General features: G+C 50.5%; 1 protein-coding gene across 1 annotated transcript in view; it reads left to right on the top strand.

Annotated features, from left to right (window-relative positions):
* LOC143297702 (uncharacterized) overlaps positions 1 to 14,959 on the top strand; it is a 212,952-nt gene that overhangs the window by 169,406 nt on the left and 28,587 nt on the right. The window contains exons 6-7 of the mRNA XM_076610124.1: positions 2,640 to 2,675; positions 13,589 to 13,702. Coding sequence (XP_076466239.1) covers positions 2,640 to 2,675; positions 13,589 to 13,702 — 150 coding nt within the window. The remainder of the gene's footprint in view (positions 1 to 2,639; positions 2,676 to 13,588; positions 13,703 to 14,959) is intronic.

Below are 14,959 nucleotides of genomic sequence, written 5' to 3'. Positions count from 1 at the left end.
GTGCATACAAAAATATGCACACTTATGCACGCACGCACACACACATACACACACACACACACACATTTTTCCAAAGAGAGGGATGCATGCACAAACACACACACACACACGCACACACACACACACACACACACACACACACACACACACACACACACACACACACAGCCACCACCACCACAACACTGTCATTCCTCAGTATCAAGTGGCTTTTCCAGAAGAGCAGGGAGGGAAATACTTGTTGCCAGAAATTCCAGGATTGATTCTGTCAGACTGAATTTCCTTCCTTTTGACCTCCCCTTTCAACAGCAGCTCAAAAACGAACTAGCCCTCCGCCCCCCCCTTCCACCGCCCCCTCCCTTCACCCACCACCACCACCTCCCTCCTTGAAGCATCAAGACCCCTGGCTTTGAAGGGTATTCCAAAAGGAAATGTTGACAGCGGTGGCAGGGCTGTGTATTGGGTGTTGGCTGGCTGGGTGGGAAGGGTTTGGGAGCGACGTGATGTTGAGTGTGTTGACATCTTCCCTGGAGATAATGAAGTGTTGTCCTGGAGGGACATGTGGCTTTGAGACTGGAGGAGTGTGTGTGTGTGTGTGTGTGTGTGTGTGTGTGTGTGTGTGTGTGTGTGTGCGTGTGTGTATGTGTGTGTGCATGTGTGTGTGTGTGTGTGCGTGTGGGGGTGGGGGTGGGGTGTGGGGCCTAGGGGTAAAGGGGTAGGGTGTGTGTGCATTTGTATATATGTGTGTGTGTGTGTTTGTTTTTGTCCGTGTGTTTGATTGTCTGTTTTATGATATGCATGCAAAAATATGCACACTTATGCATGCGTGCACACATACACACATATGCACGCACACACCACAAGATTGCACACACATGCACGCATGCATATATGTGCGTGCGTGCGTGCGCACACGCACACACACATTTTTCCTAAGAGAGGGGTGCATGCACAAACACACACACACACACACACACACACACACACACACACACACACACACACACACACACAGCCACCACCATCACAACACTGTCATTCCTCAGTATCAAGTGGCTTTTCCAGAAGAGCAGGGAGGGAAATACTTGTTGCCAGAAATTCCAGGATTGATTCTGTCAGACTGAATTTCCTTCCTCTTGACCTCCCCTTTGAACAGCAGCTCAGAAACGAACTAGACACCCGCACCCTCCCCCTCCCTTCACCCACCACCACCACCTTCCTCCTTGAAGCATCAAGACCCCTGGCTTTGAAGGGTGTTCCAAAAGGAAATGTTGACAGCGGTGGCAGGGCTGTGTATTGGGTGTTGGCTGGCTGGGTGGGAAGGGTTTGGGAGCGACGTGATGTTGAGTGTGTTGACATCTTCCCTGGAGATAATGAAGTGTTATCCTGGAGGGACATGTGGCTTTGAGACTGGAGGATTGCGTGTGTGTGTGTGTGTGTGTGTGTGTGTGTGTGTGTGTGTGTGCGCGCGTGCACGCAGCGTATGAGCTGTCTCTGTCTTGTCTGTCAATTGGTCGGTTGGTTAGTCAGTTAGTCTCTCTCTCTCTCTCTCTCTCTCTCTCTCTCTCTCTCTCTCTCTCTCTCTCTCTCTCTCTCTCTCTCTCTCTCTCTCTCTCTCTCTCTCTCTCTCTCTCTCTCTGTCAGTCTGTCTCTCTCCCCCCCTACCCCTCTCCCTGGAGTCAGCCAGATGGTTGGTTGATCAGTTACTCTCTCTCTAACCTTTTGGCACAAAGCACCGCCCCCCTCCCCCTCTTTGTGTGTGTGTGTGTGTGTGTGTGTGTGTGTGTGTGTGTGTGTGTGTGTGTGTGTGTGTGTGTGTTTGTACTCAAAGTTCTAAAGATGATTATACTCTGCATATTTAGAACACAATGACAAATATTTGTGCTTTTTTGTTGTTGGTACATTTCATTATATTTATCATTTTATTTATATATTTATTTATTTTTGGTTGTGTTCATCAGCATATTTTTTCTCGCTATGAATGATGTCAGTTTCTCCTTTCTATTGTAAACACCATTCTTTCACCTCTGACACCAAATATTCATCATAGATGTGATCATAAATCAGAATCAGAGCCATCACCATTTCATTTGCCATTTTCATTTTCATGTTCCACTCTTGTTCAAAACATTGTTGAATATGTTTCATATATAAATATATATATATATGTGTGTGTGTGTGTGTGTGTGTGTGTACTTTGATGTAGGTTTCCATTGGTGTTTTATAGTGTGGTATGCATACTGTGTGAATATGTAGGCAGAGGAAGATAGTTCAGTGTCAGTGATCATTAACATTTTAGTGGTCATTCTCTTGTTTGTCTGTGCGTGTTGTTTTAATTCTCATTCATATTTTAACAGACTAATTCATAAACTGAGTGTGCACCAGTCTTGATGTTGTTTTTGAAGTGCTTTATATTGTAATGCCTGACTTTATATAATAATAAACATTCTGTATTGTGTTCATCATAACTATTTATTATTGTCATGAAAAAAACAACAAACTTTTAGTATTTGGAAATGTAGAAAGTCCAGGCACAAACTTGTGTTAATGAATCGGATTTATTTTTGTTGTTGTTGTTGTTGGTTGTTTTTTTTCTCATTGTGTTTCTGCTGGTTCTGTTTTGTTTCCGTTTGCCACAGGTGTGTGTTGTATATTTCCTCGCAAAATTGTCCAAGGTATTTGATCAATTACTTTTGTGGTTTCTGATATTGATATATATATTATTTATTTATTTTTATTTGTTTATTTTTTTTATTTGCAAGCGCAAACATTAACACATAGTGCTTTTTAAAACATTTTCTCGTTAGATTCCCCCCCCCCCAACCCCCTGCCCACTCCACCTGGTCCACCACCACCTGGCCCCCCACCATGCTCCCACCACACTGCCCCCACCACCTGGTCCCCCACCACACTGCTCCCACCACCTGGCCCCCCACCACCTGGCCCCCCACCACCTGGCCCCCCACCACCTGGCCCCCCACCACCTGGCCCCCCACCATGCTCCCACCACACTGCCCCCACCACCTTGCTCCCACCACCTGCCCCCACCACCTGGCCCCCCACCACCTGGCCCCCCACCATGCTCCCACCACACTGCCCCCACCACTTGGCCCCCCACCACCTGGTCCACCACACTGCCCCCCACCACCTGGTCCACCACCACCTGGTCCACCACACTGCCCCCACCACCTGCCCCCACCACCTGCCCCCACCACCTTCCCCCACCACCTGGTCCCCACCACACTGCCCCCACCACCTGCCCCCACCACCTGCGCCCACCACCTGGTCCCCCCACCACCTTGGCCCCCACCACCTGGCCCCCCACCACCTGGTCCCCCACCATGCTCCCACCACACTGCCCCCCCCTCCTGGCCCCCCCACCACACTGCCCCCACCACACTGCCCCCACCACCTGGCCCCCCACCACACTGCCCCCACCACCTGGCCCCCACCACACTGCCCCCCCCACCTGGCCCCCCACCACACTGCCCCCACCACCTGGCCCCCCACCACACTGGCCCCCACCACCTGGCCCACCACCACACTGCCCCCACCACACTGGCCCCCCACCACCTGGCCCCCCACCACACTGCCCCCACCACACTGCCCCCCCCACCTGCCCCCCACCACACTGCCCCCCACCACCTGGCCCCCCCACCACCTGGCCCCACCACCTGGCCCCCCACCACACTGGCCCCCACCACACTGCCCCCACCACACTGCCTCCACCACCTGGCCCCCCACCACACTGCCCCCACCACACTGCCCCCACCACACTGCCCCCACCACCTGGCCCCCCACCACACTGCCCCCACCACCTGGTCCCCCACCACACTGCCCCACCACACTGCCCCCACCACCTGGCCCCCCACCACACTGCCCCCACCACCTGGTCCCCCACCACACTGCCCCCACCACACTGCCCCCACCACACTGCCCCCACCACCTGGCCCCCCACCACCTGGCCCCCACCACCTGGCCCCCCATCACCTGGCCCCCACCACCTGGCCCCCCACCACACTGCCCCCACCACACTGCCCCCACCACACTGCCCCCACCACCTGGCCCCCCACCACACTGCCCCCACCACACTGCCCCCACCACCTGGTCCCCCATCACCTGGCCCCACCACCTGGTCCCCCATCACCTGGCCCCACCACCTGGCCCCCCATCACCTGGCCCCCCACCACCTGGCCCCCCACCACCTGGCCCCCCATCACCTGGCCCCCCACCACCTGGCCCCCCATCACCTGGCCCCCCACCACCTGGCCCCCCATCACCTGGCCCCCCATCACCTGGCCCCCCACCATGCTCCCACCACACCTTCCCCCAGTTCTCTCTTACCCACAGTGTTTCCTCTGCAATTTTTTTTTTACTCAACCTCCATCACCCCACCTCTACCCTCCTCCCTCCTCCTTCCTCCTTCCCCCTTCCTGCCTGGACTCTTCTCTTGCCCCCTTCCCCCCCACCCCTTGCTCCTCCCTCCACCCCCCTTCCCCCCCACCCCTTGCTCCTCCCTCCACCCCCCTTCCCCCCCACCCCTTGCTCCTCCCTCCACCCCCCCCCACCCCTTGCTCCTCCCTCCACCCCCCCCCACCCCTTGCTCCTCCCTCCACCCCCCTTCCCCGCCACCCCTTGCTCCTCCCTCCAACCCCCCCCACCCCTTGCTCCTCCCTCCAACCCCCTTCCCCCCACCCCTTGCTCCTCCCTCCACCCCCCTTCCCCCCCACCCCTTCCTCCTCCCTCCACCCCCCTTCCCCGCCACCCCTTGCTCCTCCCTCCACCCCCCTTCCCCGCCACCCCCTTCCTCCTCCCTCCACCCCCCTTCCCCGCCACCCCTTCCTCCTCCCTCCACCCCCCTTCCCCGCCACCCCTTCCTCCTCCCTCCACCCCCCTTCCCCGCCACCCCCTTCCTCCTCCCTCCACCCCCCTTCCCCGCCACCCCTTCCTCCTCCCTCCACCCCCCTTCCCCCGCCACCCCTTCCTCCTCCCTCCACCCCCCTTCCCCGCCACCCCTTGCTCCTCCCTCCACCCCCCTTCCCCCCCACCCCTTGCTCCTCCCTCCACCCCCCTTCCCCGCCACCCCTTGCTCCTCCCTCCACCCCCCTTCCCCCCACCCCTTGCTCCTCCCTCCACCCCCCTTCCCCCCCACCCCTTCCTCCTCCCTCCACCCCCCTTCCCCGCCACCCCTTGCTCCTCCCTCCAACCCCCCCCACCCCTTGCTCCTCCCTCCACCCCCCTTCCCCGCCACCCCTTGCTCCTCCCTCCACCCCCCTTCCCCCCACCCCTTCCTCCTCCCTCCACCCCCCTTCCCCGCCACCCCTTGCTCCTCCCTCCACCCCCCTTCCCCCCCACCCCTTCCTCCTCCCTCCACCCCCCTTCCCCGCCACCCCTTGCTCCTCCCTCCACCCCCCTTCCCCCCCACCCCTTCCTCCTCCCTCCACCCCCCTTCCCCGCCACCCCTTGCTCCTCCCTCCAACCCCCCCCCACCCCTTGCTCCTCCCTCCACCCCCCTTCCCCGCCACCCCTTGCTCCTCCCTCCACCCCCCTTCCCCGCCACCCCTTGCTCCTCCCTCCACCCCCCTTCCCCCCACCCCTTGCTCCTCCCTCCACCCCCCTTCCCCCACCCCTTCCTCCTCCCTCCACCCCCCTTCCCCCCCACCCCTTGCTCCTCCCTCCAATCCCCCTTCCCCCCCACCCCTTGCTCCTCCCTCCAACCCCCCACCCCCACCCCTTGCTCCTCCCTCCACCCCCCTTCCCCCCCACCCCTTGCTCCTCCCTCCAACCCCCCACCCCAACCCCTTCCTCCTCCCTCCACCCCTCTTCCCCGCCACCCCTTGCTCCTCCCTCCACCCCCCTTCCCCGCCACCCCTTGCTCCTCCCTCCAACCCCCCACCCCAACCCCTTCCTCCTCCCTCCACCCCTCTTCCCCGCCACCCCTTGCTCCTCCCTCCACCCCCCTTCCCCGCCACCCCTTGCTCCTCCCTCCAACCCCCCACCCCAACCCCTTCCTCCTCCCTCCACCCCCCTTCCCCCCCACCCCTTGCTCCTCCCTCCAACCCCCCACCCCAACCCCTTCCTCCTCCCTCCACCCCCCTTCCCCCCCACCCCTTGCTCCTCCCTCCAATCCCCCTTCCCCCCCACCCCTTGCTCCTCCCTCCAACCCCCCACCCCCACCCCTTGCTCCTCCCTCCACCCCCCTTCCCCGCCACCCCTTGCTCCTCCCTCCAATCCCCCTTCCCCCCCCCACCCCTTGCTCCTCCCTCCAACCCCCCACCCCCACCCCTTCCTCCTCCCTCCACCCCCCTTCCCCCCCACCCCTTGCTCCTCCCTCCAACCCCCCCCCCACCCCCACCCCCTTGCTCCTCCCTCCAACCCCCCTTCCCCCCACCCCTTGCTCCTCCCTCCAATCCCCCTTCCCCCCCACCCCTTGCTCCTCCCTCCAATCCCCCTTCCCCCCCCCACCCCTTGCTCCTCCCTCCAACCCCCCTTCCCCCCCACCCCTTGCTCCTCCCTCCAATCCCCCTTCCCCCCCACCCCTTGCTCCTCCCTCCAATCCCCCTTCCCCCCCCACCCCTTGCTCCTCCCTCCAATCCCCCTTCCCCCCCCCACCCCTTGCTCCTCCCTCCAATCCCCCTTCCCCCCCCACCCCTTGCTCCTCCCTCCACCCCCACCCCCCACCCCTTGCTCCTCCCTCCAACCCCCCTTCCCCCCCCCCCCTTGCTCCTCCCTCCAATCCCCCTTCCCCCCCCCACCCCTTGCTCCTCCCTCCAAACCCCCCCCCCCCCCACCCCTTGCTCCTCCCTCCAATCCCCCCCCCCCCCACACACACACCTCCTCCTTCCCCCTTTCTTTTCTGTCACCTGTGCGGTGTATTGCAGCTTCAGTTTCACACCCAACATGCTGATCAGGCCTTGAATGCATGTGTATATATGCCTATTTGTATTTCTCTTTGTTTGTCACAACATATTTCTCTGTGTGAAATTCGACTTTGACAGGGAAACAAACACACTTGCACACAGGAAAAAAAAGAAAAAAAAAAAAAAAAAAAAAGGCTGGCTCTCTCTAGGGAGAGCAGTCCAAATTTCACACAGAGAAATTATTGTGGCAAAAGAGTAGTACTGCAGAATACCCTACAGTACAATAGAGAGGAAAAGAGCAATACAATACAATGCAATACAATACAATACAATACAATACAGTGTGTTGGATCGTTTCTCCCACCCTATTCCATTTCGGTCCCTGCCTCACAAACATTATTATTATTATAATTATTTTTTTTATTACATGAGCATGCACACTGGCATGCACACTCAGAGACATGTGTAAGCATGTGCACATACTCACGTTGTATGCATGCAGGTATGCAGGCACAGTGACAGTATCATGCAGACACAGTCTCACAGATACACCTCGGACATAGCCACCCCCCAACAACACACACACACACACACACACACACACACACACACACACACACACACACACACACACACACACACACACACACACACACTCATTCACTCACTCACACATGTGTGTGTGTGTATGTTTGTGTGTATGCACATTTGTGAACATATGTGTTTATATGCATGTACAGGTGCTCATGCGCATGTGTGAAAAACAGAGAGGGAGGGAGGGAGGAAGATGGGGGGTAGGCATATTTTACCCTCCCTCCTTACCCCCCCCCCCCCCCCCCCTCTCATACGTCTTTCTTTTTACCTTTACTTTGATTGACTCAACTAAAAAAAAATAAAACAAAAAATCCCTCGACAACCGAAGAATCAACCAAAGATGAAAAAAACAACAACAAATAAACAAAAAAAAAAACACAACAAAAAAACCACACAACAAAACACCCCCAAAACAACAAAGAAAACCCCATAGATATGAATGCACATAAGTATTTTTGTAGGAGATATGTACAGAGTTCTCAAAGAAGTTATAGACCACTTTGGAAACTTGCACACGGTTTTCTTTACGGTGAACTGAATTTTTTCGGCAAACAGCGGTACATGTAGCCAGTGTATTGAGCATCACTCATCGCGAGAGAGTGCTTCCTTGCACGCGCACTACCATGCGTCGTAATGGAATATCACAGCTGTTGTATATAAACCACTGAGTCATTTTTTGGGCAGAGACATCCATTTTTCAAATTTTTAAAAATATTTTTTTCAAGCTATTAATGGTGCACACGTTTCCTGAACAACCTGCATGATTTAGATCATGTCTTGATTTTTTTTTCTTTTTAACATTTTATGAAAACATAATGCCAGCTTTCCGCAAGGTGGTCCATAACTTTTCGTGAAGTCTGTATACGCGTTTGCCATAATCTGTTTTAACCCCTTGACTGCTGCTACTGATTTGCTCGATCTCGTCAGTGAAGGGCTGTCCCTGAGCTCTGAGATGAAGCAAAAGCTTATTTATTTAATTTATTTATTTATCTATTTATCTATTTTATTTTCATTATTTTTTATTTTTTTATTTTTTTGAATTATTATCATTTATTTATTTATTTTTTCTCAAGGCCTGACAAAGCGCATTGGGTTACGCTGCTGGTCAGGCATCTGCTTGGCAGATGTGGTGTAGCGTATATGGATTTGTCCGAACGCAGTGACGCCTCCTTGAGCTACTGAAACTGAAACTGAAACTGCAAAAGCTTACAGGTCAGGAGAGTCAGTCACCGTTCTTTATCAGGACTGATCTTTCCTCTTTGAGATGGTTTTACTTTTTGTTCAGCAAAATCAGCGACACCACCATGGAACAAAAAAGCAGAGACGGCACTCCAAGCTTTTGGTGATGCCACCACTGAATTTATTTCAGCAGACAAGGGGTTAAACAGCTTGGGTCTGAAACATGTTAGACGCTCTTTCTGGTGTGTATGTTCAAAGTTAAGCAATTTATTGGTGTTTTTTTAAAAAAAAGAAAGAAAAAAAAAAAACAGAAAAGAAAAATAAAGAAAAAAAGAAACTCTTTTTGTAAAAGCATTGAAGAGAAGTTCTTAACGCTTTTGACATGGTATTATTAATAGCTGAAACGTATCTGCTTTAACATTTTTTGTTTTGTTTATTTTTTATTTTTTTTATTTTATTTTATTTTTTTTGTTTGTTTTTGATTTGCTTTAACATTGATTGTGTAGCTGCATCAGTGCATGTGCAACCCTTTTGTTGTGGAACTGAAGAAGCGATTGATATTCTTGATTTTTAAGAATAATTCTTTCTGTCTTGTCTTTTTTTATTTTTAGGTATGCATTTGTTTAGTTTTTGTTTGCATTTTTGCTTGCTTGCTTTTTAAATATATAACATTTATTTAGATATTTGAATTTTCTTTTGTGCTTTGATGCACGTAGCAAAAGTGTGAAGATCAGATAGCATTGGCTTGACACAGTAGAGAATGGTTTTGAGTGCTGTAGAGTGAGTGATTTGAGTTTTGATGCATAGCTTGGCACTCTAGAGAATGGTTTTGAGTGCTGTAGAATGAGTGATTTGAGTTTTGATGCATAGCTTGGCACACTAGTTTTGAGTGCTGAAGAATGAGTGATTTGAGTTTTGATGCATAGCTTGGCACACTAGAGAATGTTTTGAGTGCTGAAGAATGAACGTTCAGAATTTGAGGCATAGCTTGGCTCAACAGAGAATGGTTTTGAGTGCTGTAGAATGAGTGATTTGAGTTTTGAGGCATAGCTTGGCTCAACAGAGAATGGTTTTGAGTGCTGTAAAAATGAATGATCGGAGTTTGAGGCCTGATTTTGTGTTTCTCAGCGACAGGAGCAACAAATTGACATTCACTGTGCACTGAGTTTTGAGGCATCATTTGAGGTCAAATGGACAGCGAATTCATACTCACTGTGTCGAGGAATTTGGCACAGGAAAGCTGGGCCCATCAACCCGCTCCTGCGACGGGCACAATAGCTGAGTGGTTAAAGCGTTGGACTTTCAATCTGAGGGTCCCGGGTTCAAATCACAGTGACGGCGCCTGGTGGGTAAAGGGTGGAGATTTTTACGATCTCCCAGGTCAACATATGTGCAGACCTGCTAGTGCCTGAACCCCCTTCGTGTGTATATGCAAGCAGAAGATCAGATACGCACGTTAAAGATCCTGTAATCCATGTCAGCGTTCGGTGGGTTATGGAAACAAGAACATACCCAGCATGCACACCCCCGAAAAAACGGAGTACGGCTGCCTACATGGCAGGGTAAAAACAGTCATACACGTAAAATCCCACTCGTGTAATATGCGAGTGAATGTGAGAGTTACAGCCCACGAACAAAGAAGAAGAAGAAGAAGAACTCTGTCCTGTCATTTAACCCTCCCCAACCTATGACAGGCACCCGTTCACACGCTGGATGGAGTGAGGAAAATTCAGAACAAAGCGCATTCCGCAAGGACGCAGTGCCATGCCTAAATGCACACTGCAGCCTGGAACTCTGATCACTGATGAACACTGGATCAGAAGTCCTCTGGCAGTCCAGTTCCGTCACCCCGCCACAGCATCTTTGAAGAAACGCTCGTTGATTGCTTGTTTGTGGAGTCGTGAAACTTCTTCTTCTTCTGCGTTCGTGGGCTGCAACTCCCACGTTCACTCATATGCATACGAGTGGGCTTTTACATGTATGACCGTTTTTACCCCGCCATGTAGGCAGCCATACTCCGTTTTTGGGGGTGGAGTCCTGAAACAAACATGAGTGGATGGAGAGACGCCACGTGGGAAAAGCATTCAAAGCTGTTCTTTCTTGCGCAAGGTTACCGTAGAATATTGTTGCTGTGTTTCTTGAATGGGTTTTGAACTCTTTTTTTTTCTTTCTTAATAACAAAAAAAATTGATAAGCTGTCTTGTTTCAAACAGCTTTGTGTGATTTGTGCATGAAAGCATATTAGGGACTGTTCTGTCCTTACATTTGAATGCATTAAGATGTTTTTGAGTCTGTAATATCTTTCTGCCAATCTATCAGTTATCTATCTATCTATTTATAATATATTTTTTCACATTTTTAAGATAGGTAGATATATGTGAAAACAGAAACATCAGGACATGAAATATTAGTTGCCATTCACACACAATCCTCCTACTCTCCAACTGAACGCACACATACACACACATATGCACATGCATACACGCACACACGTGCACGTGCACACACACACACACACACACACACACGCATGGTCACACATATATGTAGAGACACACAGACCACAGCAGAACATATCCATGTACAGTTTGTTTGTTCTCTGATTATCAGCTGCTACATGTTAATTGCCTGCAGGCTTTAACATCGTTAGCTTTGTCATTTTCTACATGGCTGGTTTCTGCCTTTGCTGCTGGCGGTGAATGTAATAGCTGGGTGATCTGTGATAGACTGATGTCCGTTGCACAGTGTGTTTGTCTCGTCGTGCTGGTGAAGCATGCAAACATTTGTTGTCAGCTTGATTGTTGGTTGAACTGAGCTTGTCTGTGGTCATTCCTTTTGTGCCACACACCGGGAGGACTAAATGATCTGCTGTTAATGAGTTAGCATTTAGGAAGCATGGTGACATGTATTGACATAGTGTGTGTGTGTGTGTGTGTGTGTGTGTGTGTGTGTGTTTGCATTTTTATGTTCAGTTGTTTATGATAATTTTATGCCTGATTTTTGTTGTTGTTGTTGTTTATTTTGTGAAGTAAAATTCTGACTATCTGTAGTTCAGTAGTGGGTTGATTAATCAATGGGTATTCAGTTGTAGCCAGTTTTACTTTTAGGATGGAAAGTGATGACCTGCTTTTCTAGCAGTGCCATAGTGCCATGATGATAATATTATTTGGCAATGCCATGCTGTAATGATTATGACATAACTGTGCCATGATGATCATGTTGTAGCCGTGGGGATAATGCTTTAAACTTCAAAGTGCCTTGATACCATGGTGATTGTGTTTTGACAATTCCATGGCAATAGTGTAGATCTATGTTCTTGTCTTATTTGTCTTCCTGTCTTTGTTTTTTGTCTTGTTTGTCTGTTGTACCATGTCTGTCTGTCTGTCTATCTGTCTGCCCCACTGTTGTGTCGTTAACCCAAACCACAATCTGTGTGTGTGTGTGGGGTGGGTGGGGGGGGGGGGGGGGGGGCATGGCTGTGTGTTTGTGTCCATGTGTGTGAGATTGAGTATGAGTTTGTGTGTGTATCCATGTGTGTGTGTGTGCATGCGCATATGTGTGGCTCTGTGTGTGTGTGTATGTGTGCATATTTGTGTATGCTTGCATATGTGCATGCTCATGTGTGTGAGCATGTGCGTGTTCACATGCTCATGCGCATGCATGTGTTTGGGTATGGGTGTGGGTGTTGATGGGTGTGTGTGTGTGTGTGTGTGTGTGTGTGTGTGTGTGTGAGCATGTATGTGTGTGTATGTTTGCATGTGTGTGTGTGTGTGTATGTGAGCATGTGTGTGTGTGTGAATATGTGTGTGTTTGTGTGTGTGTGTGTGTGAATATGTGTGTGTGTGTGTATGTGAGCATGTATATGTGTGTGTGTGCATGTGTGTGTGAGTATATGTGTGTGTATGTGAGCATGTGTGTGTGTGAGCATGTGTGTGTGTGTGTGTGTGTGTGTGTGTGTGTGTGTGTGTGCACTGAAGCCATCAACAAGCAGTGTGCGGCACACAGGACCTGGTTGTATTGTGTGTTGTGTGCACTGAAGCCATCAACAAGCAGTGTGCGGCACACAGGATCTGGTTGTATTGTGTGTTGTCTCATCAAACCCCCTGACACTGAACCCACAGGTCAAGGGCCAGGGAAAGGGGCAAGAAAGACAACCCCTGTCCCATGATTAGTGCCCTTGACCCATTCCATCCCATGATCCCTTACTTGGTCCTCACACACTTGTTACCTTGGTTTTGACACTGTGTGTGTGTGTGTGTGTGTGTGTGTGTGTGTGTGTGTGTAAGAGAATGTGTGTGTAAGAGAGTGTATGTGCGTTTTTGGTGGTGGTGGTGATGGTGTGTGTGTGTTTGTGTGTGTGTGTGTGTGTGTGTGTGTAAGAGAGTGTGTGTGTGTTTGGTGGTGGTGGGGGGTGTGTGTGTGTGTAAGAGAGAGAGAGTGTGTGTGTATGTTTGTGTGTGTGTGTGTGTGTGTACGTGTGTGTGTGTTTATGGTATGTGGTGTGGTGTGTGTATGTGGTGTAGTGTGTGTGTCTGTGTCTGTGTAAGCTGTGGTGTGTGTGTGTGCTCATGCACACATTATTGTATATATTTGTGGGGTATGTTTGTGTATATGGTGTGTCTGTGTGTGTGTGTGCATGTGTGAGCATTTGCATGCATATGTGTTTTCACATTCATGTCTGTGTTTAACTTTAAAAAAAAAAAAGATGTTTGTGTGCCAGAAGTCTCAGAGAATGTGGGGGATGGATAAGGACAGTGGGCGATACCATCAGAAAACACCAGCGCAGAAAGAAAGCGAGAGAGAGAAGGTGGTGTGGGGGTGAGGGTCGTGGGTTGGGGGGGTGGGGGGGGGGGGGAGTGTTTACACAAGCGTGCTTGTATGCATATTCACATGTGTGTTTTCTCAGATGCAGGAGTGATTAACGAGGAAAATAAACGGCGTGTTTTTTTTTCCAGACGGAGCGAGCCAGGTGGATGATGGGAAGAAGAAGGGGTCGACCATCGGACGATTCTTACGCAACTTGGGCATCCGCAGGTCTGGCAGAAAGAACAACTTCAAGCAACAGCAAGGTGTGTGTGTGTGTGTGTGTGTGTGTGTGACTGTGAGTGTGTGTATGTGTGTGAGTGTCTGTCCTGTTCTGTTATCCATTGTCTGTGAGTTTTGAGCTCAAATCTGTCTCTTATGTTTTCAGTCTCTCAGTAGATCTTTTCCAAATTTCTATATATACGATGGAAATTTAATAGAAAAATGTGTGAATATGCTTTTGTGCGTGTACCTCCCAGTGCCCCCTACCCCCCATATTGTGATATATATATATATATATATATATGTGTGTGTGTGTGTGTGTGTGGGTGTGGGTGTGCATTCATACTCACACACACACACACACACACACACACACACACACACACACACACACACACACATACACACACACACACACACACACACACACACACACACACACACACACACACACACACACACACATATACATACACACACACATATATATTTTTTTTCTTAAATGTGATCAACAAAATGATTGATTTACATGATAATTCTGTAAATTTGTGTTTCCCAAAACTTCAAATCACTTGTAGTTACATGGAGATTTTTCAAACCAGATACCAGCCATAGTGAGAAGAAAACAAAACTACAAAAAACAACCACCACCAACCACCACCACCAGCCAACAAGCAAAAAAACCCCTATAAAATGCCAAGTAGCAGGCAGCAACATCACAGAACAGCAAAAAAATTTATTGGTAAGGTTTTAACACCTCCACCCTCCTACCCCACACCTCCACCTTCACTCCCTGTCCAGGACAGTTACATGTACGTTTAAAAAAAAAAAAAAAAAAAGAGGAAAAAAGATAGACACCTATACACTGCGATTTAGCCAAATGTAAAGCTGGCAAGATAAGAGACATTAACGGCAGCTAATGTCCAAGCACAACGTCGATAGTAATAGTAATGATGATGATGGTAATGATAATCGAAAAGGTAGTGATCATGATATTAGTTGTTATAGTGATAAGAAACTCTAGGGAGAGCTGGACAGTACAAGGTCTTCAGAGAGGAAGCCCCCCTCAGTCAAGTGTTTCGGCCCTTAACTCTTTACACTCTAAGGGGGCCGGGCCGCACCCAGGTCATGACTCCTGGATGCCCTTGTATTGCCGCCTTTACTTTTTTTTCTTTTTTTTTTTTTTTTTTACCTGGTACTCAGCAGGTTCGAACCCATGCCTCCAGGGTGGTCGCCACTGCAGAACTGAGTCACCTTTTCTGGCAGACGTTTTAACCACTGAGCCATCGTACGCCTAGTTT

This window comes from Babylonia areolata, chromosome 23 (assembly GCF_041734735.1).
Source record: "Babylonia areolata isolate BAREFJ2019XMU chromosome 23, ASM4173473v1, whole genome shotgun sequence".
NCBI classification, from domain to species: domain Eukaryota; kingdom Metazoa; phylum Mollusca; class Gastropoda; order Neogastropoda; family Buccinidae; genus Babylonia; species Babylonia areolata.
Note: the sequence above shows the minus strand (reverse complement) of the source record. Positions and strands in the feature narration are given on the sequence as shown.